Raw genomic sequence first — 23,544 nt, forward strand, 5'->3', positions numbered from 1 at the left:
AAAAAATAGACCTATTTATTTATAACATAAAAAAAAAAAGGCTCATCAAACATAAAAGCCATTCGCTATTTTTCATCCTATGCCAAATTTTTTACACCATTGGCTATTTCTCATCCTATGCCAGATTTTGGGCTCCCCAGGAGGCCTAGCGGTAAAGAAATCAGCCTGCCAATGCAGGAGCCACAGAGACTCGGGTTCAATCCCTGGCTGGGGAAGATCCCCTGAAGGAGGAAATGGCAACCCACTCCAGTATCCTTGCCTGGAGAATCCCATGGACTGTAGCCTGCCTGGCTCCTCACAAAGGAGTCAGACACGACTGAGCACTGAGCACACCCTTGCCACATTCTATACTCTCAATACCATTTTTGTGTTCATTCAAGTTTTGGTCTCCCTTCTAGAAAACCAAAGAAAAGAATGGGAAGAAAGTGTTAGTAACTCCAAATTACAACTCATTAAGATGCAATTTTGTAACTTTATTTAGAAGTTAATTGCTAAACTTCTACATCCCCATACATTTTATTTTTATTTTGTCATTTCTTTATTTTTGGCTTCACTGTAGCTTGCAGGATCTTAATTCCCCAACCAGGGACTGAACCTGCACTCTTAGCAGTGAAAGTGTGGAGTCCTAACCATTGGACATCCAAGAAATTCCCCTCTCTCATTTAATACTATCAATAAACCTATGAAGTAGGGAGAGTATTGTTTTACTCTTACATGCTTGAGTTCCAAGTATATATATGTACTAAATATATATAGTACATATTAACATATGTGTGTATATTTACATATGGGGAATTTTATATATTTTATATATCTGTGCATATCCACACATATTTACACATATATACACAAACATATAATGGGAAAATGTATGTATATTATATATTTTGTTGTTCAGTCGCTAAGGCATGTCTGACTGCAACCCCATGAACTGCAGCATGCCAGGCTTCCCTGTCCTTCACTATCTCCCAGAGTTGGCTCAAACTCACGTCCATTGATTCAGTTATGCTATCCAACCCTCTCATTCTCTGTCACCACCGTCTCCTCCTGCCCTTGATCTTTCCCAGCACTCACAGATGAATGGAAGGGAGTTAGTACATTACAGTGGCCGTGACTGTGGAACACGTACCCTATTTGGTAGAACCTTATAAGAACTCATGCCAACGAAAAAGTATTTAGGACTTCTCTGGTGGTCCAGTGGTTGAAATCTGCCCACCAATGCAGGGTACATGGGTTTGATCCCTGATCTGGGAAGATTCCATATGCCGAGGGGCAACTAAGCCTGAGTCACAACTACTGAGACTGGGAGTCCAGAGCCCGTGCTCTGCAAGAAGAGAAGCCACCACAATGAGAAGCCCGTGTAAACAATTAGAGAGAAGCCCCTGCTCACTGCAATTAGAGAAAGCCTGTGCACAGCAACAAAGACCCAGTGCAACCAAAAAATAAATAAATGAATACATAAATTTTTTAAAGTATTTAACAACAGCAAAAGCCTGGAGCAAATATTCATGTAAAGATAACAGTAGAGTAAGGAAAAATCATCTCAGAACTGGAGTGATTTCACCCACATGGGATGGCCCTCTTAGGAAAATGGAGATCATTAAATAGACATTCCTGAAGCATGTCACGTTATTTCAAGATTCCAGGTCTCAATGCAGATTACTGTAACTTAAGTAGCTATTTGCAGTCCTTCTGTTTGTGCAATTGTTTGCAAAATTACTGTTTAGATTCACAAATCTATCCATCTACCCTTGGCTTAAAATCATGTAGTGGAGACGTCCCTGGTGGTCCAGTAGTTAAGAACCTGCCTTGCAACGCAGAGGATGCAGGTTCACATCCCTGACGGGGAACTAAGATCCCATGTGTTACAGAGCAACTAAGCCCAAGGGCCACAACTTGAGAGTCAGTTCATAGCAACAAAAGATCCCTCATGATGCAATGAAAATCCTGTGTGCAGAAACTAAGACTCAACATAGCCAAATAATTAAATATTAAACAAACACAAAACCATGCAATGGTTTCTTATAAGATTTGCAATAAAAATCTCAGTCCTTATTAATGGCTTTTGGGTCCATCAGGGTCTGGTCAGGAAAACAGACTTTAAAATAGGCAGTTCATTAAACAGGTGGCGGAGGATTGAACAAGCAAAAAGGGAACATTGAAGTAATTTAATCATAACAGCAGGAAGCAGGTCCCACTTCTAGGGCCGGAGAACAAAGAGAACAGTTGGGGTTAGCAGAGCAAGAAGAATCAGAAGAGGATTCCTGGAGGGCTGGTTATGCCTCTGAGAAAGGGGCACCATAATGTTGGTGCTGGCCCTTCAAGAGCCTCCCCTTGGCAGGGGAGGGGCCCTGCCAAGCTGGGGCTCAGAACTCTGAAAAGGGGCTGCTGCTGGCACTTCTGAGGTAGCGCACTGAGGCTATTTCTGGAAAGAACCTGGAGAGTGAACCAAATGCCCTGTCAGAAGCAAAATGTCATTACTTACCATGATAGGAATAGCAAGTAAAACGGCATGCATGAGTGAGTCCCTCCCCCTGCCTTCCAGTTTCCTCTCCTATCGACAGAACCTAAAACTAGCTGACAAAGGTGCAATACAGTTTGCAGGATGGATACTGCTGGGCAGGGTAGAGAAGAGTGCATCTGCAGCTGAGAAACCAGCACAGCCTTCAATGGCCTATTCAGTCTAGCCCCTGTCTACTTTCCCAGCCTGATCCCCTCCATTCTCCCCCAAAGTAAAAGTTGCTCAGTTGTGTCTGACTCTTTGTGACCCCATGGACTACAGTCCATGGAATTCTGCAGGCCAGAATACTGGATTGGGTAGCCTTTCCCTTCTCCAGAGGATCTTCCTGACCCAGGAATCGAATCGGGGTATCGTGCATTCCAGATGGATTCTTTACCAACTGAGCTATCAGGGAAGCCCCATCCATTCTCCGCATGACATACTCAATTCCAACCACATTGGGTGTATTTTTCTTTCCTAAAACAACCAAAGCTGATCCCTACTTATGGGGATTTGCTTTCACTATTTCTTCTACTTGCAAGTATCTTCTCCCCTGGGGTTCACTTATTTAGGGTACAACCTAAAGTCACGAACTCAAAGAGGATTTCTCAACTTCACCAATCTATAGAACCAACGATCTCCCCACACACACTCTGTAAAATTCCCTATTTTCATTTTACCCACACCATTAATCACTATTCAGTATTATCTTTATTTTGAAATTTGTTTAAATATTTTTTGGCTGCTCCCCATGGCATTTGGGATCTTAGTTCCCTGACCACGGATCAAACCTGTGCCCCATTCAGTGGAAGTGAAAATCTAAACCACTGGACTGCCAGAGAAACCCCTTAATATTACCTTTAAAAAGTGGTCTCTTATTTCCTAAAGAATTTAGGCATCTGTCTTATTTGCCACTGTGTCTTTGGGGGATCGGACAGAGCCAATAAACAGCTCAATAAATGTTGAATTAATGCATCTTAGTGAAAGTAAAAACCTCTGTATATCTATGGAAGCTGGAAGGAATCTGGCATATCACACATGACTCCATCATTTGACAGCTGGGTAAGCTGAGGACCAGAGAGCTGAAATGATATACCAAAAAGCACAGTGAGTGACAAGTGTTGCTTCCTACTTTTCCCAGTGCTTTCACATATATCATCTTGTTTTGCTCTTCTACTTTCCTGGTGCAATGATAAGGTCCTTGGGCAATGGTGGGGATTCCAAAGTCTTCTTGGGGACCAAAGAGAGAGAATGGACCTCTGCTCCTATCTCCGGGAAGGATCCCCAGGGAAGAGCTGTAACTGAACACCTTATCTGTGTTCAAAGCAAAGAATACCTAGGATACCTGTGCTTCTCAGGGACTTAACCGACCGAGGCTCCTCTGGGTGGAAAAAGGCACAGGGTTGTTTCCCGGGGGTGAGGGAAGCCCTCTAGTGGACTAGGACTCAAAAGACTGATCCAGGACCCAGAAATAAACTGTTTCGTGACGTTGGGCAGCAAGTGAGTTACCTGTTCCTGCTGATCCTGTTTCCCCATCTGTAAAACAGTTAGGGTATGTTGGGCTAGGATCGCTGTGGTTCCGGGAGGCTGACTCAAGTCAGTTGGTAAGAACTCTGCCCGCGGGTTTTGAATACTGGAAGAACAAACTCCATATACCTTGCAACCTAGGAATGAATGGATTAAACTGCTGGAAAGGTCAAGGTGGTTCGGGTGTTAAACTACGGGGCTAGGCTTCCCGTAGGGGTGGTCGAGAGGTCAAAGGTCGGGTTCCGGTCAAACCCGAGAAAAACCGGAAGTCCCCTATGGTTCTACTCAGAGCCGGAGCCGCCAGACGCGTGACTAAACCTCCCCGGGGCGGAGCTTCAGCACCGGCAGAGGGAGGAGTTTGGAGCCCCCCAATGGCAGCTCAGCTCCCCTTCCAGGACAGCCAATCAATTCGGAGAAACGGTAAAATTTAAACCCCCCTCCCTCCTCCTCCGCCGAGACCTGTCCCGAAAGCGTTTGTAGAAAGTGCGGCCGCTCGCCCCGCCCCCGCCTGGGAGGCGGGGAAAAGGGCGGGCTTTCCCTCCAGAGTTTGCCTATCACGGCGGGCAGCCTGGGGAGAGACGGGCAGCGGCGCCAATCAGGGCAGCAGCCGGGACCCTGCGGAGCAGTTGGCTACAGTTGTTGCAACTTTTTTCGAAAGCTGCGTTTCCCGGGAGATCCTAGGCGGTGACAGAGCAGGGCCATGGCTAGAGGTATTGGCCCCGGTGGCCAGCGCCGGGGCTGCTGGGCTGGGGGTTCGCCCTGCAGGCGACACCGAAGTGGCGGGAGCGGCGATGGGAAGGCGCTCTCCCGCCGGCTGCTCGGAAGGAGCGCGGGGACTAGTAAGGTTGCGGGGGGAGGGGCTGCGGAACCTTTCTCACCTCTTCCCCACCCTCGCTCCCGAAGCCCCCAGAAACCCCTCCCACTCCCGTACTTCGGTTTCTCCTTTTTAAAGTGTGGGCACTTGGTGACCTGCCTCTCGAGAGGCAACGGGGCCATATGTCAAAGCTGTTTGGAAACTAAAGCGCCTAGCACCTCAAGGGAATGGTTGTCATTGATACAAATGAGGGGGAGGGCGAGGCTTCGCTTGCCTGGGGCTCTCTCTGGTTTGGAAAGGAGGTGATCCCGAGGCGAGGGCACAGATCGGTACCCTACTTGGTGGGGAGCGCGTCCGAGTGGACACCGCGGCAGGCGCCTTCCTTTCCCTTTCCACGCCCTGAGTCAGCTCTGCGCCGCCGGGGCGGGGACGGGCCCCGCTGGCCCACTTTGGGGTAAGACAGGTCCCCTGGCACCTCCCGGGGCGGCCCTTCGCGCCGCAGGTGATCAGGGCTCCTGCCCACGGGAGATGGCTTGGGTGGGGTTGTGCAGCCGCGAGGGAGTCGATGTCTCTGCCTGAAGTTCTTCGCACAATTAGTTTGCTGTCAGTACAGACCCATGTTATGCGGCAAAGTGATCTCTAACCGCTGGTCGTTTCCAGCCGCTGTGTCTCCTTCATGCAAAAACTTGAGCGTGACGGTTCACTTGAATTATTATGTAAAAGAAATAAGTCGAGGTTTTACATTTTTCTCAAAATTCTCAAGGTATTACACATTAGTAGGAATTTGCCTAATGCACTATGCAGGCAGATCTTTACCGTCTGAGCCACTAGGGAAGCCCAGGCTCCCCATAGCGATCATAATGAACAAAATAAGGATTCATTCAGCAAATATTTATTGGGCTTCTTTGTTTTCAGTCCCTGCACCCAGTTGCATCATTTCTTCTCGTAGCATCCCTTTAAGGTCTTTGGGAACAAGACTTACCTAGATTTTGATTACGAAATAAGGCATAGTGGACTTCAAGTTAAAGAGCTTCGTAACCCAGTCCACAAAGAATAGTAAGATGCCTCAAATATTATTCTTCAGGAAAGTGTTAAGCATCTAAAAGTATATTTAATAATATCTGGCTAATTTATCTGACAAATCTGAATAAAACTATGAAAGTGAAAGTCACTCAGCCGTGTCTGACTCTTTGTGGCCCCTTGGACTGTAGCCCACCTGGCTCCTCTGTCCATGGAATTCTCCAGGCAAGAATACTTGAGTGGGTTGCCAGTTCCTTCTCCAGGGGATCTTCCCAATCCAAGGGTTGAACCCAGGTCTCCCGCATTGCAAGCAGACTCTTTACTGGCTGAGCCACCAGGGAAGCCCCTTTAATTTTTCCCATCACACCAAAATCATTTAAACTACCTATTTTAACAGTAGTGCATTTTAAAAATAGTTTGCTTAAATTAATCTGTAGGGGGAAACAAAGTGAACCTCTTGGCCATTGAAATAAATACTTAATAACGGTTAATAATAATTATCACCGAGAGCCAGGTACTTTATTATGTCAGTTAATCTTTACAAACTGTTATTTTCGTTTTTCAGAGGTGGAAGCTGAAGGCCAAAGTCACTGGACATACTCTAGCCATTCTGTGTCTTTGCTTGTTCCACTTTACCTCCCTTATTTTTTTAAAATTTTTTTGTTTTTTTTGATGTGGACTGTTTTTAGTCTTTATTGAATTTGTTACAGTGTTGCTTCTGTTTTATGTTTTGGATTTTTGGCCTGGAGGCACATGGGATCTTAGCTCCCCAGGGATCGAACCCTCAGCCCCTGCATTGGACGGCAGAGTCTTACCCACTGGGCCACCAGGCAAGTCCCTCTACCTCTCTTATTTAGCCAAAGTGAAGAGGAGAGTTCCCAGCTTCTAGCCTAACAGGCTTATGCATCACCTTTGTAATGTATGGTCAGTGATTCTCACTGAGTCACCTGACCCCCACCCCATTTGTAGTTATTTATTTCTTAGGCTTCATTATTCTTGCAAACCATTAAATTGGGCATTTAGTGTCATCAGATATCGAATTATTTACAGTACTTCAAATGAAGGGTCAGTCTTTTTCTTCTAGAAAAGCAGTCTTTGTGCACAGCTTGTAGCTACTTGTAGCTCACTTTGAGAGCCCCGCTAAGTCACATGAACATAATGTTCAGATATCTGGCAACTCCTCTCTGGTTTAGAAATTCTACAGTCATATAAATATTTACAGCCTCAAGGGTATCCGTTTGGGTAAGAGCTGTCCATCTATCAGATGGCCTCCTACTTGGTCTCCCTCTTTCCACTGTGACCGTCTCCAGTCACAATGGAGCTAGAGTGGTCCCCAAGAACACAGATTTTCGTCATGTGCTTCTCACCACTCCTCCCATCCCTAACCATACCCTCTTGCTCTTAGGAGGAAATCCACAGTCCTCACTGTATCCTATAGCAGCCTTCCCACCCCTCTGGCCTCACTGTGCTCTATCTCTGTGTTCATTGTTGTGTCTTTAGCAAAGGGCCTGGAACACAGTAGGTAATGAATAAATGCTTGTCAAATGAATGAATTAGTATTTTAGTGTCTTGAGTTTGAGAACAGCAGTATACATTTTTTTATGCTAAAGCATCTTCATATTTATCAGTATCTTAGTCACATAACCCTTAGGCAAGTGATTTATCTTCCTGAAGCCTCAGTTTCTACATCCCTGGGTCAGGAAGATCCCCTGGAGAAGCGAATGGCAACCCACTCCAGTATTCTTGCCTGGAGAATCCCATGGACAGAGGAGCCTTGCAGGCTATAGTCCATGGGGTCTCAAAGAGTAAGTCAGGACTGAGTGACTAACACTTTGAAACATTCACTAAATGTTAGCGATTAGTATCACTGGTGATGAATTCTATTTCTGTGAGATCCTGGGCACCATTAAGAGTTTTTATTTCTGTGACTGGATATATGTATTTGTTATGCACATAGGAACCTCATCACAGAGAAAAGAAACTGTTCTACAACTTTACTGAATGATTTGTACTACATTTTCTAGCTACTAGAGCTGCAGAGTTGAGAGGAATGGTTGCTAGACTTGTATTTTAGTGTATCCTCTGCATCTGTGTGCTAAAATAGAGGAAGATGTAGCCATGGGTATGTGTGTGGGGTGGGGGAGTGAAACTAGTATGAGAAATGGACAAGATGACTTGAGCAACTGTTTCTTGCCTCCAAACCAAGATCCCCCTGATTGTTTGGCAACAAACTACAAACCTTCTCTGCCCTGCAGAGGTAACAGACACTGTTTCAAATGGCTCAGCCTGGGTGTCCCAGTGTCCCTTTGGAATCCTGTCTTTGCATAGTCTCTTGGATATTCAAGTGGGCAGAGTACCCTATCCTACTGGAATTAGTGGTTGGGTGGGGATGGAGGGACTTTCCCCAGCCCTGCTGTGAAGGATTCTAAAACATGAGCTGATTTGGGAGGCTGTGTCCTGAGCAGTGTCTTACCATTTAATCCACCGTCTTATCCCTTCTAAGAGGAGGAGGAGGCAGCTACTTAAAGTGACAGCCATTTGTTTATGTGGGTGTCGGAAGGTGCCCTCGGTAGGTTGTGGAATTCATTGATCTTGGTTTTTATCCATGAGGATGCTGCAGCCCAGGCTGGGGAAGAGACTTGGCCTTTGTCACAAAGCACCTCTGGGGCAGATGCAGGGAGAGATACCCAATCTTTGTCTCCCAGGCCATACCCAAGGATGGATGCTCTGAGGTGCTTGTTTGCATCTATGACTTTGCACAAATACAGGGACTCTTTGTTGGCTATGAGCCCTCAAACCCTAATGGCTACAGCACAGTGGTTCAGGTCAGTAATCTACGCTGAGATACCACAGTGCCTGGAACCCCTGCCTCCTAGGACATTTCTCATGGGGGGACGGGACACTTGGGTGACCTGCTAATAAGCCTTCTGCAACACCATTAGCTCCTCCCTACCTATTTCTATAACTGGTGATTTAGGGGCGGGAGTGTAGGCTCTGGGGTCTGTTGGCCTGGAAATCTAGTTCTAGTTCTGAGAACTTGGCCAAGCTCCTCACTTCTCTGAGGTGGTTTTCCCTGTCTGTGGAAGTGAAAATAATAAGGTTTCTACCTTCAAAGGGCTGCTGGGAGGTTTGAATGACAAGGTATGCGAGAGAAGCGCCGAGCAAACATGCTATTATAATTCCCGGCGGCTCCATCTCCCCAGGGACCGTACGGATCAGGTGCAGCCCGCCTGGGCTTGACATCTGACCTGATCACTTTCTAGTTCTGTGGCTCTGGGCAAGCCCCTGCATCTCCCTGGAGCCTCAGCATCCCCATCATAAACGGGTTAGTCGCAGGACCTGGCTCCCAGGGGCTTGCCGGGAAAGTTAAATGCCCACGAAAACGCTCCGTGAGCACAGGCTCAGGCACACAGGAGGGCTTTCATTCACCGCTGCCCGCTGCGCCTGGCACGGACGGGTCTCCCGAAATATCCGTGGAGCCAGCGAGAGTGGGAGCCCGGGCGGCCGAGAGCCCGGGCTGTCATTATCATGTTTCCCACCCCTTCCTTCCCGAGTGGCTGAGGACGCGCGAGAGGGGGCGCGCCCGAGTTGGGATTCGTCGCCGCCGTGGGCCCGCCCTCCTTCGCTCCCTCCCTCCCTCCGGAGGAGCTTCTCAGCGCCGCCCCTGCCAGCCCCCTCCCCGGCCGGGAGCGGACGGTGGGCGGCGGCGGCGGCGAGCGGGCGGGCCGCGGAGGACGCGCCGCCAGCGCCTCCCTCCCTGCGTCCTCGGTCCCGGGCCGGCCGGGGCTGCCGCGGCGCGCGGGTGCCGGGCGCTGCCTCGCAGGCCATGGGGGAAGGGGGCGCCGTGGGGCGCCGCCGGCCCTTCCCCGGGGCGCCGCGGCGGCGCTGGTGGCGGCGGCAGCAGCAGCAGCAGCGGCAGCGGCAGCGCTGGTGGCCGGGCCGCGGCGGCGAGGGCGAGGGGCGCGCCGCCATGGGCCTGGCCGGGCTGCAGGTGGGTGTGGCGGGCCCGGCCGCGCGGGGGGCGGGCGGCGCGCGGGGCCCGGCCGGGCCGGGCGGCGGGAGGGCGACCCGGGCCCCGGCGCGGCCCGGCCCGGCCGGCCGGCCCACCGCCGCCGGGCCCTCGGAACATGGCTGCGGCGGGAGGCGCCGCCGCGGCGCCCGGCCCGGGCGGCCCCGCTCCCCGCCCCGCCGCGCCCTGAGCGCCCCCTCCCCCGCTTCCCCCGGGTCCCCCTCTCCAGGCAGGAAGATGTCCAAGCCCCGCGCGGTGGAGGTGGCGGCGGCGGCGGCGGCGGTGGCAGCGACGGCCCCGGGCCCGGAGATGGTGGAGCGGAGGGGCCCGGGGAGGCCCCGCACCAACGGGGTAAGCAGGCACCCTTCCCGCACTCGCTCGGCGCGCCCCCAGGGGCCGTGCGGCCGGGCGCCCCCGCGGGCCCAGCTCCGAGAGCACGTGGGCGCGCCCGCGGCCCTGGGGCGGGGGTGCGGGCGGGGCGCCCGGCCGGGCAGCTTCCTTTTCTGCTGCCTGCCTGGGAGTGGCGTCCCCACTCGCTCCGCCATGACCCTGGCAAGCTCCGACCTCGGAAAAGTTTGTGTCTTTATGGCATTTCCACACCCCGAGACCCGGCCATCCCGGTGGCGGCTGCGCCTTCCCAGAGTGTGCGGGGCCTGCCCGGGGCCCTCGGGGAGGTCACAGGTCTTCGCTGACTTGGTGAATGGCTCACCAGGCAGAAAGGCCCAGCAGTGTTTCTGGGAAAGCCCTCCTCCCGTCTGTGCTTACTCAGAGGAGAGGCCCCACACCCAGAGACACCAGCAGTGACCCGTACCGCCCCACCGGCCTGCCCACCGCAGTAGAATAACCGCCCTAAATGCGTTGGTCTCCTGAGCTCCGCACCCGCCTAGTTAGCCTGAGAGAATTTCCCCAGCCGCAGCCCAGTCCCGCAGTCTTGGGGACTGCACGATTTGAGAGGGGCCGGGCTTGGGCGCATAGAAGGCTCAGACAGTCATGGCAAGTCCTACCAGCTGACCTCAGGTCCAAGAAGTGGTTATTCAGGTTTCCTGAGGCCTGTCTGTGCTGGAGTTGCCGCTCCTGCCAGAGCAGTCAGCTGCTGCGCAGAGGCCAGCCCTTCCAGTTCTGGCCTCGTCTGCCCTGGTCACTCTAACCTCCTTGTAACTGGTAGGTTGCCTCCTTCTACGGATCTTTGTGGACAGCTGGTTCTCCTCGCTGGCCAGATGTCCCCCCTGCCCTCGTTAACAGACTGGAATTAGAGACCAACGTGGACCTGGGGGATTCTAAACCTTCCACTACTAGGCTTCCCCTAGTAACCCAGTTTTTGAACCATGTTTTTTTCCATTTTTTTGTCTTTTGGATTCCGGTTGCCCCTTCTCCGTCTAAATGTTGTAAGATCTTCTTCTTCAAGCCTCTTTCAGAATATGCATTTGTCGTTTTAGGAGAATGTATTTACCGGGCAATCAAAGATCTATACCTACATGAGCCCGAACAAATGCTCTGGAATGCGTTCCCCCCTTCAGGAAGAGAACTCAGTTGCACAATACGAAGTCAAATGCCAGGGGAAGCCATTAGCCGGAATCTACAGGAAACGCGACGGTAAGCCTCTGAAATGGCCCTCTTCTAACCACTGCTGGCCGGGTTGCATCCTCAGTAATAATGTATATATGCTAAGTTTCCTTATCCAGTCTTTTCAAGCCAAAGTTTGAAAAGTTTGAATCATGCCCTGTCTTGCTGCTAAGAAACATAGACACAGTGGGGAATAGAGCCGCCTGTTCCAGGGCGTGTGCCCTGTTGGTCTAACAGGTTCTCCCTGTTTTTACAAGAGTTAGCATGTCCTTCAAGCTTGGTTTTCTTGCCAAGTTGCCAAAATAAGGCAGCTGGCATGTCGTTTGAGAGGTTCACAGGCGCTAAAAGTACAGAAATGATGAGTCTGGGGTGTCCAGACTAGGCACTTGTACTGCAGCTGAGTCGTGTGAACCTAAGGAACTGACTTCCTTCTCTTTTATGAGCTGGCCTTGACCTCAGTTCTAAAGGTCCTTTCCACTCAAGTGTTACTCTCTGAAGCAGTGTACTCCAGAATGAGATTTAGAGTTAAAATGCTGAGCAAGAAAATAGACGGTTATTAAAAGTTCTGTCTGGCCCAGCAAAACACGCTGAGACCTGTTGGAAATTTTGCTGTAACCCAAATATTCCCTTTTAAAGTTGCGGTGGTGGGGTGGGGATGGGGGCTGGTGGTGAACTTTCCCCAGTTACTGTGCTCTAAAACTTGCCTTAAAGAAACAGCAGCTACCAGCTGCTCCAGCAGCTCTTTACGAGGAAGCTTTGTATTTGTTAACAGAAAGTGCCCTCAAGGGATGGGGTAGCCCAACCTCTGGTCCAGATCTGAGAACCAGGGGCAGGAGCCAGCCCTCAGCCTCATTCCCCTTGATGATGTTATTTCAGATGGACTCAGGTTCTAATCCTAGCTCTGCCATTTATGAAAGGAAGGATCACAGGCAGGTTGCTATGGTTTTTTGAGCCTCAGTTTTTCATCTGTCCAGTGGGGGAGAGGAGTCCTGCCTGAAGACCAGTGAAAGCATGGGTGCAAAAGGCCTTTGTGAGCAAGTTCCCTGGTGGTCCAGTGGTTAGGATTCTGTGCTTTTACTGCCAGGGGAGAAGGTTCAATCCCTGGTCGGGGAACTAAGATCCTGCAAGCCTCGTGGCACGGCCAAAAGAAAAGGGAGGGGGACTTTGTGAGTGCTCCGTACTGTCAGCCCATTTTCCACTGGACCGGAAGCACCACAGCCTGCCCCTCCCTACATCCCTGCTTCCGCAGCACTGAGGCCAGCACTAACCACATGGAGACTTGGGAAGGGCCTCTCTAGATGCCGTGAGCCAGCCTCACATCCCTTCTGGGATGGGGCGGGATGTAGACTGTCCTGAATGGTGACATGGGGCACAAGTTAGCTTATTTGACTCGAAGTGTTGCTACATCATGACAGTCGAAATTGGGGGCTGGATGAACACTGGAGGAGACCCCCACAGACTGGGTGTGTATCCATGATTCTCGACCTTTTTCCTGCCTTGACGCAGACTCATGTGACAGCTAATGTTCATGAACACCACCCACTCCTAAGGCTATGCCCGACATTTTGGGCTTAAGTCCCTCTTATTCCACTCAAGACTGTGTCAGGGAGCACTGTCTGTCTGTGTGTGTCCGGACCATCTGGAGAATGGTCCGGATGGCTGTTGATGTATTTATTATTCTCTTTAGCTTGTTGAACTATAATTCAGATATCCTGATGTTCACCATTTTAAAGGGTACAATTCACTGGTTTTAAGTATACTCACAGATTTGTGCAGCCATCACCTCTGTCAAACTCCAGTACATTTCCATCAGCCCAAAAAAAAAACCCTGTACCTATTCACAGTCATTCCCCATTTCTACTTTCGCCCAGCCCTAGGCAATCACTAATCTGTTTTCCATCTCTGGATTTGCCTGCCCTGGACATTTCATATAAATGGAGTCATAAAATATGTGGCCTTTTGTGTCTGGTCTCTTGTACTCTGTTCTCTTGTATCTTATAATTTCAAGGTTCATACATGTTGTAGCCTGTGTCAGTACTTTATTCCTTTCTGTGGCTGAATAATATTCCATCATGTGGATAGACCACATTTTACTTACCCATTCGTCAGTTGATGGACATTAGAGTTGTTTTTACTTTTTAGCTCTTTTGAATAAGCTTCTGCGGGCATTCATATATAGGTTTTTACGTAGACATATGTTTTTAATTCTCCTGATAAATGCCTAGAACTAGAACTGCTGAGTCAGATGATAACTCTATGTCTAACATTTTGAAGACTGCCAAACTCTTTTGCAAAGTGATTGCACCATTTTGCATTCCCACCAGCAATGTTTTATTTATTTTTAAAAAGTAAAAAAATTTTATGGGAAAAAAAACAGTTCAATACTGGTGCTCCATGAGTATTTTTAGTAACAAGTCATTGGCGACGTCCCACACAACAGACTGAACTGGTATTGGGGCACCATGCTGAGAACCACTGTGAATGCTGTGCTTCGACCCTGTCAGAAGAGGGAATTTAAAAAAAAAGAATCTGAAATGAATCATGCCAGGGAGCTAGCCTTGGGAAAGAGGCCTTTGTTGGGGAGAGGTTCTGCTTTATCGCCTTACTTCCACCCAGCAATGCTGCCCCCCTCTGTAGGAACTGAGCTTTTCCCCCTGGATCCCATTTCCTCAAAAACCACTGATGGAGCCCTCATGTCAGTGTTGCTGGCTGTGGTACTTCTGCTTCAAAGGCTCTTCCTCTCAAGATGCAGATGACCTGATGGGTTGATTAATCACAAGAGCGGAATCCAATCACAATATATATCTATCAACTCATCGTGGTCTAACACTTCAAATATCTTATAATTGTATTGATCAATCATACCTCAACAAAGCTGGAAAAGGGGATGAAAAAAAAAAAAAAGATGCAGAGACCACAAGCTCTGCCTAGTGTCTGGGTCAAAAAGTAAAGCCAGCACTGAAATATTGTGAAGTAATTAGCCTCCAACTAATAAAAAAAAAAAAAAAGTAAAGCCAGATCTTTTCCCCAAGATACTGGTTAGTGGATACCAGGGTTAACAGTCCAGGGGCACTACTGCCCAACACACCCCCCCCACCCCCCAATCTCCTCCCTGAGCCTGTCTTAGCAAGCAGCAGAGGGCTGGAAAGTGGGAGATGTCGGGTCCAGAGTCAGCTTGTCTCTTCCCACCCTCTGCCCACAGAGAAAAGAAACTCTGGGAATGCAATACGAAGCTCCATGAAGGCCGAGGAACAGAAGATCAAAGACGCCAGGAGAGGTCCCCTGGCACCTTTTCCAAACCAAAAATCTGAAGCTGCAGAACCTCCCAAAACCCCGACCTCGTCTTGTGATACTCCCAATGCAGCCGCTGCCAAGCAGGCCCTGAAAAAGCCCGTCAGGGGCAAACAGGCCCCCAGGAAAAAGTAAGTGCTTCTTGGAGCCACTCCTCACACAGGGCAACCTGCCGGGTACCAGCTGGGAGGAGGCCACCCACCCTCTCAGGCCCTTGAGCTGTTAAGGCTCAGATTCCCAAGACAGCACCAGGGATACCATTACTTGACCGCATCCTGGTCTGCCTCGGGTCCAGAGCCCCCCACCCTGCTGAGAGTAGGCAGCCTGCCTTTGGCACTCCTTCTGAGGCTGCCGTGGGCAGGTGAGCAAAGTGACCCCGGGCTGCAGTGGACAAAGGTGTTTTAAGTGACCCGATTTCCAAGGAGCCTGCTCCTAAAGGGTCGCATGCCTCCTGGCTGTGGACATGGTCTCAGCGCTAACGCTTGGTCCCTCCTCTTCCTTTCCCACCCCAGAGCTCAAGGGAAAACACAGCAGAATCGCAAGCTCACAGATTTCTACCCTGTGCGAAGGAGCTCCAGGAAGAGCAAGGCTGAGCTTCAGGTGGGGTCACGTGTTTCAGTCCCGGTTCGCAAAGGGTCAGGGTGGCCCCGTGGGCAGTGTTCGCTGCCTACCACCTGAGCTGTCTTTGCATCATCACGGGAAAAGTCTCTTGGCCTCTGCAGCCCCAATGTCCTCCTGGGTCTAATGGGGGTCGTCATAACTCCCTTGGGTCACTGTGGTGCTTGAATAAGATGCCTCTGTGAAGGAGCCTTGTCGCCTGTAGTGTGGGGCATGGAAAGTCAGGACCTCCAAGGAAAGGGGCTTTGGCAGGGCCATCGGAGCCTGAGACTGTGTGGCGGGCTGCATGCTCTCTTAGAGGCGTGTTTGTCTGCTCTCCAGAGGTTTCATGTCTCAAGATGATGACGAGCACTGGCTTGGGAACTATTTTCTGGTTGTGTGACCTCAGGGCTTAACTGCCTTGTGCCTCTCTGCCATGTCGTCTGTGAAATGGGATGATGTAGTCGAGCCCTGTGCGGTGGTTGGGAGGGTAACGCACGTTAGTGAATGCGCATGGAACACTTAGAACCGTGCCGGGGACGCAGTGAGCACCTGTTAACCCTTGTCACCATTGCTTCCCCCGTGCTGTTCTTACCCAGGGCTCCTCTCTGGTCTTCCCCACGCAGCCACAGAACCTGCGAAAACCAGGCAGGGAGGCCAACTGGGCTGTAAGGCCCCCGCCCGCTGCCTTTGCAGAGTGCTGAGTTGTGCACGGTTGATCAATATTTGATGCAGTGAGGTGTGGTTATTGCCTTTCTGTTAGGGAAACCCAGGGTGTGGCCCGGCCCTGCAGCCCCCAGCTGCTTCCATCCCCCCTCCCACCCAGGGGCAGCAGAGCAACTTCTAGGCTTGGGAAGAGCGCTCAGGACTGCTGCCCACACCAGGGAGGTGGGGGACCCCGGCCTCTCAACCCTCAGGCTCTTCGGCATTTGCACGTTGAATCTGTAGCTGTACAGACGGTGAGGCAGCATCTCTGTGTCTCCTTCTTTGAATTGACAGGACTTCATTTTTTAAAAAGGGGGGAGGGTGTCATTTTTCTCCCCCCAGAGAGAAGCTCTGGCTGTATTTCCTTAGAAAGGCAGTGTCTTTCAGCCAAGAACAAGCTGTTACAAGCTGTCTGCCTGCAGTGGGAGGCTGTGCGAGGTCAGCCTAGAGACAGCACTGCAGAGGGCGAGGCGGTGCCAGCCCCCAGCACCCGGGACACCGCCCAGCCGTGGTCGGCAGCCGCAGAGCCCACATAGCGAACCTGGGGGTCCACCCAGCGCCGCTGTGGGCTGCAGGGTGGGGGAAGCCTGAGTTGGCCTTTTTTAATTAAAAAAAGGAAAACAAAAACCCAGGCTTTTCTGTCTGGAAGAGTGAGGCTGCAGTGGGTGTGTTGCCAGAGTGCTGAATTCTACCGCAGGCAAGCGGAAGGCAGCTGGCAGTGGTTCCCCAAGGCTTGGTCTGCAGGCAGTCAGGCCCACTCTGTGGCTGGACGGAGAGCCAGGGGCCAGGGAGAGCCACGCTCTGCCCACCACCGTTTGTGTTGGCTCTATCGAGTGGGCACCCCGGCCAGGTGGTGGCCGGCCAGGCTGGTGGGGCTTCGGCTGGCAGAGGTGAGGCCCGAAGGTGGGGCAGCCAGGCCTCTTCTCCGGTGAGGCCGGTCCCGACCTGACTGCCCTTCTGGGCCAGCCAAAGCCGAGGCCCAGGTAGACAGGGCATTAGGAGGGGGTGTGGGTAGCTGGTGTGAAACAAAGAGCCCCGAAGACACCTTGTTGTGACTGAAGACAGAGCAGGCGGGGCCCAGTCCAAGGTCCAAGTCCAGGGCAAGAGGGTGGAAATAGGGCCCTGGAGAGATGCCCTGAACCCCTCATTGCTTTGCTGCGGGAGCCCCTTCTCTGGTTGGCTCAGCTGTGGGTGGGGTGACAGCCCGCACTGGGCAGGGACTGCAGTGTTGGCAGTGCCCTGGCCACGTCATCCCCAGCCCAGCCCAGCCCTGGGCCTGGCATGCAGAGAAGCCTGCTGACTCCGGCTGGGCACGTCTCGAGTCCTTTCTGCCTTCACCCTGGTTCACACCTTGCTCCCTTTCCAGGCCCTTGGTCCCCCAAGGACTGACTACTGCTGCAATCATCTTTAGGACGCTTGGAGCTAGTTGCTCGCGTGTCCCCAAACCCCGCCCAGAGTAAAATGGACTCCTTGGCTGCACATTCAGGGTGTCTCACCTGGCCCTAGCTCGTCTCCTCTGTCTCATTCCATCCCAGCAGGAAAGTCCCTGTCTCCACTGCCCACCACCTATCCCAGTTTTCCCACGATTGTGCCCATCTACTTCTGCACACTTGTAACTAATTATTTAACAAGGTGGTTGTGCCTGTGCATGTGGGGGTGGGGCACTGTTGCCTTGAGGGCTCCCTACGTCCAGGTGCTGTTCTCGGTCAGGAGATGCCACGGTGAACTGAGGGTGGACGTGGTCGATGGGTGGGTACACACCCCCTGTCCAAGCGGCGCAGCCTCTGATCAGTTTAGCCCTGGCTAATTTTGTATGCAGTTGGAGTCCTGATTTTTAGATGTCCGCGATTTAGTTGTTTTGTAAAAGTCTGTGTGGGCCAAACAGCATAGCCCGAAGCCACATTCTGCCCTCGAGCCGCCCCGTCCCCCTCCTGGCCCACCTGAACCCCAGGTGGTGAATGGCCCAACTTAGGCGGGCAGTGAGGAACGGATGGGGGCTTGGTGGCCTGGACATCCCTGGGGACCGATGCCATGGAGGCTGACTATGAGTGGACCCTGTGGCGGCCGGGACTCCCAGAGCAGCCTTGGTGAGAATGCTGACGCACTTCTTGTTTTTTCTTTTTTTCTTTCCCTCCCCACCCAGTCTGAAGAAAGGAAAAGAATAGATGAGTTGATTGAAAGTGGGAAGGAAGAAGGAATGAAGGTAAGGGGCCGCAGGGCCCACGGGTGGAGGCTGAGGCTGTGAGATCGCGCCCTCCCTGGTCCAGAGGCCTGTCGAGGAGCCACGCTGCCTTAACCCTCTGATGGCGCTGTGACCAGGCAGACTGTTGCAAGTTGTCGAGGGACTGAACACTAAAAGTACCCTTGAGGGAATGCCTCCTGGAGGAGATGTAATGAGATGCTATGCCGTGGAAACTTTTTATTTATTTATGGCTGTGCTGGATCTTCATTGCTGCGCAGACTTTTCCCTAGCTGCGGTGCGCAGGGGGCTACTCTTTAGTTGAGGTGCTCGGGCTGCTCATTGCGGAGCACGGGCTCCAGGGCAGGCAGGCTTCAGTAGCTGAGGCTTCTGGGCTCTAGAGCACAGGCTCAGGAGTTGCGGCGCGGCGCATGGACTTAGTTTGCTGCTCCGCCTTTGTGAGATCTTCCCAGACCAGGGATCGAACCTGTGTCTCCTGCACTGGCAGGCGGATTCCTACCCACTGTGCCACCATGGGGGCCCCTGAGGAAACTTTGCATGATGAAAGACTTCCCTCACAGTCCAGGTTCAGAATCCGCCTGGCAGTGCAGGGGACTCAGGTTCAATCCTTGGTCAGGGAACTAAGATCCCGCATTGCCACAGGGCAGCTAAGTCCAAGTGCCACAACTTCTGAGCCCATGCGCTGCAACTAAGATTTGACACAGCCAGTAAATATTTCTTTTTAATCATAATGAAATTTATACATATATATGTAACTTACCATCGTAACCGTTCTTTAAGTGTACAGTTCAATGGCATTAAGTACGTTCTTCATTCACAGTTGTGCAACTGTCCCCTCCATCTAGTTCCAAAACCCTTTTGTACTCCCAAATGGAAACCCCGGACCCACCAGTAGCCACTCCTGTTCCCTGCCCTCAGCCCCTGACAACCAGTCTGCTTTCTGTCTCTGTGGATTTGCCTCTTCTGGACATTTCATACAAATGGAGTCATAGAATGTGTAGCCTGTTGTATCTGGTTTCTTTCATTTAGCATGACGCTTGGGGAAACTTTTAAAAGGACAGGCTAGTTTTTTCTATACTATTTTCCTGGGAAAGGGCAATGCCCAGGAAGATTTGCTTTTCTCTTGCGTGCTCAGTTGCCCAACTCTTCGCGATCCTGTGGACTGTGGCCTGCCACGCTCCTCTGTCCATGGCATTCTCCAGGCAAAAATACTTGAGTGGGTTGCCATTTCCTCCTTTATGGAATCTTCCTGATCCAGAGATCAAACCCAGGTGTCATGTCTTCTGCATTAGCAGATGGGTTCTCTACCACTAGCGCCGCCCCCTATTCTTTTAGTATATTTCAGACGTAGTGGGAGCCTGAGAGGGGAGGAAGTCTCAGTGGTGGCCAGATGGGTCTGGGCTAGGACCCGGGGGATGGGAAGCTTCAGTTTCCACCTACCACTGAGGGGAATCTGAATTTAGTTCTGGGCCTCTCAGGCAAGCACCCTCCATCTCCATTTAAAATGGAGTGCAGGAGGAGGTCAAAACAAATAAATAAAATGGAGTGAGGAGAAACCCAGGCGTGTACATTATGGAATAAAGAAGAGACTCAGAATGTTGGGTCCTACTCTTCCCCTAAAGAGTAGGCCAGGATGTGGCTTTGAGTCTGTGCTACATCATTTCCTAGCTTGGCGGCTAGGGACACATGCCTCTGCCTGTCTAATCCCTAATTTTGCAGGTTTTCTCAACCGCAAAATGGGGCAGCACCCACCTAGAGATCTTTCAGGAGCCCACGTAACAGTGCTTTGCAAACGAACACAAGGGAGCTCTTTGGGGTGATGGATTCTGGTGATGGTTGCACAACTGTGTATGCTGAATGGGCTTCCCTACTGGCCCAGTAGCAAAGAATCCGCCTGCCAGTGCAGGAAACACAGGTTCGATCCCTGGGTCGGGAAGATCCCCTGGAGTAGGAAATGGCTACTCACTCCAGTATTCTTGCCTGGGAAATCCCATGGACAGAAGAGCCTGGCAGGCTATAGTCCATGATGTCGCAAAAGAGTTGGACACGATTTAGCGACTAAACAATAACATACTGAATGATGCCCTTCAAACCATGCGTGTGAAATGAGTGGATTTTATGACCTACTGCAGTAAGGCTGTTCAAAGAATGTATTGCAAGCTGCTGGCCACACACGGTGGCATTTGTTGCTGTTTATGAACCAACCCTCCCTCTCGGCACCTCCCAACAGATCGACCTCATCGACGGCAAAGGCAGGGGCGTCATCGCCACCAAGCAGTTCTCCCGGGGTGAGTTTGTGGTGGAATACCACGGGGACCTCATCGAGATCACCGACGCCAAGAAGCGGGAGGCTCTGTACGCACAAGACCCCTCCACGGGCTGCTACATGTACTATTTTCAGTATCTGAGCAAAACCTACTGGTAAGTCCCTTGGGGCTTCAGGTGGCTCTTCCCCACCCTGGCAGAGGTGCAACAGAGGGCCACCGAGGGCATCCTGACTCTTCTTTTGGCTCTAGCTTCTTGCTTGGTTCTTGCTGCCAGTTTTCAAAGCTGCAGTACAGCTCTTCCTACCCTCAATTCTGCACCCCCCACACACACACCCCACTTCCATTTTTAATTCTGGGGATTGAAGCAGTTCTGGAGGCAATCTCAGCCACCAAGCGGTGGACCAGTCATGTGCAAGCCTGCAGAGGGGCTCACCTGGCCTTCCCCCTGGGACATGTGACCACAGCAGCTCTGGGGATCACTGATTTCTCTGTTCCCTGTGCGACAATATCAGTGATTGTTGTTTTACCTTATTTTTTAATAGACTGTACTTTTAACATTCCCAGCAAAACTGAGTGGAAAGCAGAGAGGCTTCCCATATATCCCACCTGCCCCCACGACCCTGCACAGCCTCTCCCCCACCCTCACCAACAGAGTTGATTTTTATTCATTTATTTATTATGCAGAACTCCACAGTCATCTCTGGTGCATCTACAGAGTCTTTTGCATTCCCATCTACACTTCCCCACCCAAATACCCGACACCCAGCGCCCCTCTGGGCTCTTAAAGTTACATATATATATATATATTTTGAGTTGAATTGCTTTCCCAAAAACATGGCCATAAATCACCATCATCCCACCAGAGCTGAGAGCAAGTCTGACTCAGACTGGGTTCAAAAGCCTCTTTATCAATTTAATCCTCTGTCGCCCTCCCTCCCCGCCAGCGTGGATGCAACCCGAGAGACGAATCGCCTGGGAAGACTGATCAATCACAGTAAATGTGGGAACTGCCAAACCAAACTGCACGACATCGACGGCGTGCCTCACCTCATCCTCATCGCCTCCCGTGACATCGAGGCCGGGGAGGAGCTTCTGTATGACTATGGGGACCGCAGCCGGGCTTCCATCGAAGCCTACCCCTGGCTGAAGCATTAACCCAGCAGCCCCTCCCCCTCCCCTCTTCTAAGGACAAAGTGCCCTCAAAGGGAATTAATTTCTTTTTTTTTTTTTACACACTTAATCTTAGCAGATTACTTCAGATGTTTTTAAGAAAAAAGTATATTAAGATGCCTTTTCACTGTAGTATTTAAATACCTGTTACAGGTTTCCAAGGTGGACTTGAACAGATGGCCTTATATTACCAAAACTTTTATATTCTAGTTGTTTTTGTACCTTTTTTGCATACAAGTCGAACGTTTGTGCTTCCCGTGCATGCAGTCCAAGACTCAGCACAGGTTTTAGAGGAAAGAGTCGAACATGAACTAGGAAGCCGGGCGACGCACCTGCCTCCAAATGAAGAGCCAGGACTCTCTTCCCCCGCTCCCCACATACCTGCCCCCCCCAACCTAATATCCCAGTGCCAGGTGGGCACGAGGAAGACACTGCCTCCCCCACGGCCTGGATGGGATGTTCCCAAGCTCTTGTTTTTCCTGACATCTCGACAGGCGCACATTGAAGTGTATGAATATTTTTAAAAAAAAGGTTTCACAGTAAGATAGTCTTCCCCTCTGCTTTCTCGAAAGCTTACTGACCCGGTGGCTCACGGGCCAGGCGTCAATTTACTCTTCCATGAGCTGCCGCTTTTCCGGGCACCTTAAAGCATCAGGGCGGGGAATCAAAGGAGACGTGGGCAGGGACAAGCATTGCTTACCTAGCCCTTGCAGGGGCAGGGTTTCCCGAAACTGGGTTAGTTTCTTTATAGAAATGTGAACACTGAATTTATTTTAAAAAATAATAATAAAAATTAAAAAAAAAACAAAAGACAAAAAAAAAACCACAGAAGACAACTTACATGTATATAGGTCTTGAAGTGAGTGAAGTGGCTGCGTTTTTGTTTTGGGTTGTTTTTAGTTCGGCTTTTTCTTTTTCCACCCTTGGTTTTGCTTCTGTAGAAGAGATATGAGATGGTACACTATTCTAATCAAAAAATCTAAGGTTTTGTAGTGGGACCAGAAATTACTTACCCAATCCCCCACCCCCTCAACCCCAACCTGATTCTGCTTGGGTTGAAAGTTCCAGACCTGCTGTCAAGGCTTCCATGTATCAGACCACCTGGTGTCCTTCCTGCAAAGCTGCAGCCATGAACCAAAGAACGAGCCTACAAGCCCCAAAAGGCAGGGCCCCTACCCTAGCTGCCAGGGGGCAGGGGAGCTGGCAGGCCCAGGGATCATGGCTGAGGGTCAAGTTTTCACCCCAACTGTGACAGCAGGAGTAGCGGGTAGCTTCTTCCTGAAGGGGGGAACCGACTCCCACTTTCTGTCAACTTGTAGTTCAGGGGCCTGGGGCTCCAGAGCTGTGATCTGGGGTCTCTGGCGCAACCCCACCCCACCCCCGCTCCCAGGTAAATGTGAATGGAGACAGGTGTGAGAACCTGTCCTCAACTTCAATGCCCCCCAGCCCCGGCCTCATGACGGTGCTACCTAAGAAGTCTTCCCCTTCCCACCCCCACCCACACCCACCAAGCCCACACTTGCCTGGTCAGTGGTCAGCAAATTGGAGGAGGATCCGATGGGAGTGTGTAAATGTGAGATAAAATGTCTTGGTTGTACCTGTTTGTGGTTTAGCTTTGTATTTAAGAAAAGGAAATAAACTTGAAAATTATTTGTCATCATAAAAATGAAACAAAAATTAAAATATTTATTGCCAGGCGAGGCTACCTGTGTCATTCTGTTTTTTTTTTTCCCCACAAGGCAGCGGTAGAAAAAGGTGATGCATTTTTTGTTTCTCTTTTGGGCCGTGCCATGTGGCTTGTGGGATCTTCGTTCCCCAACCAGGGGTTGAACCTGAGCCCTCAGCTGTCAAAGCACGGAGTCCTAGCCACTGGACCACCAG

At 51.0% G+C, this 23,544-nt stretch overlaps 1 protein-coding gene and 1 long non-coding RNA gene across 6 annotated transcripts; one reads left to right on the forward strand and one right to left on the reverse strand.

Moving 5' to 3' along the window:
- Positions 1-3,462: 3,462 nt before the first annotated feature.
- LOC122693971 lies at positions 3,463-4,237 on the reverse strand. The gene is made up of 2 exons (XR_006341071.1): positions 4,010-4,237; positions 3,463-3,582 (listed from the first exon to the last, which is right to left on the reverse strand). It is a non-coding gene; the product is annotated as an uncharacterized LOC122693971 (long non-coding RNA).
- Positions 4,238-4,588: 351 nt separating this feature from the next.
- KMT5A (lysine methyltransferase 5A) lies at positions 4,589-23,364 on the forward strand. Of its 5 annotated transcripts, none has more exons than XM_043902014.1 (8): positions 4,589-4,737; positions 10,100-10,221; positions 11,307-11,463; positions 14,636-14,855; positions 15,237-15,324; positions 18,170-18,229; positions 20,457-20,647; positions 21,438-23,364. In XM_043902014.1, the coding sequence occupies exons 1-8, from the start codon at positions 4,728-4,730 to the stop codon at positions 21,646-21,648; spliced, it is 1,059 nt and encodes a 352-aa protein (XP_043757949.1). In that variant the 5' UTR covers positions 4,589-4,727; the 3' UTR covers positions 21,649-23,364. The 5 variants fall into 5 exon arrangements, 4 of the variants coding, with proteins under 4 accessions (XP_043757949.1, XP_043757948.1, XP_043757950.1 ...); XM_043902015.1 differs by lacking the exon at positions 4,589-4,737 and adding an exon at positions 9,668-9,852; XM_043902013.1 differs by lacking the exons at positions 4,589-4,737; positions 10,100-10,221 and adding an exon at positions 9,515-9,852.
- Positions 23,365-23,544: the final 180 nt, after the last annotated feature.

This window comes from Cervus elaphus, chromosome 5 (genome assembly GCF_910594005.1).
Source record: "Cervus elaphus chromosome 5, mCerEla1.1, whole genome shotgun sequence".
Taxonomy (NCBI): domain Eukaryota; kingdom Metazoa; phylum Chordata; class Mammalia; order Artiodactyla; family Cervidae; genus Cervus; species Cervus elaphus.

What these genes read in the sequence shown, in the direction of transcription:
- KMT5A (XM_043902013.1), top strand. Translation starts at nt 9,688, where the DNA reads ATGGGGGAAGGGGGCGCCGTGGGGCGCCGCCGGCCCTTCCCCGGGGCG. An exon ending in AAACAGGCCCCCAGGAAAAA is followed by an intron (nt 14,856 to 15,236) that starts GTAAGTGCTTCT and finishes TTCCCACCCCAG; the next exon opens with AGCTCAAGGGAAAACACAGC. An exon ending in AGAGCAAGGCTGAGCTTCAG is followed by an intron (nt 15,325 to 18,169) that starts GTGGGGTCACGT and finishes CTCCCCACCCAG; the next exon opens with TCTGAAGAAAGGAAAAGAAT.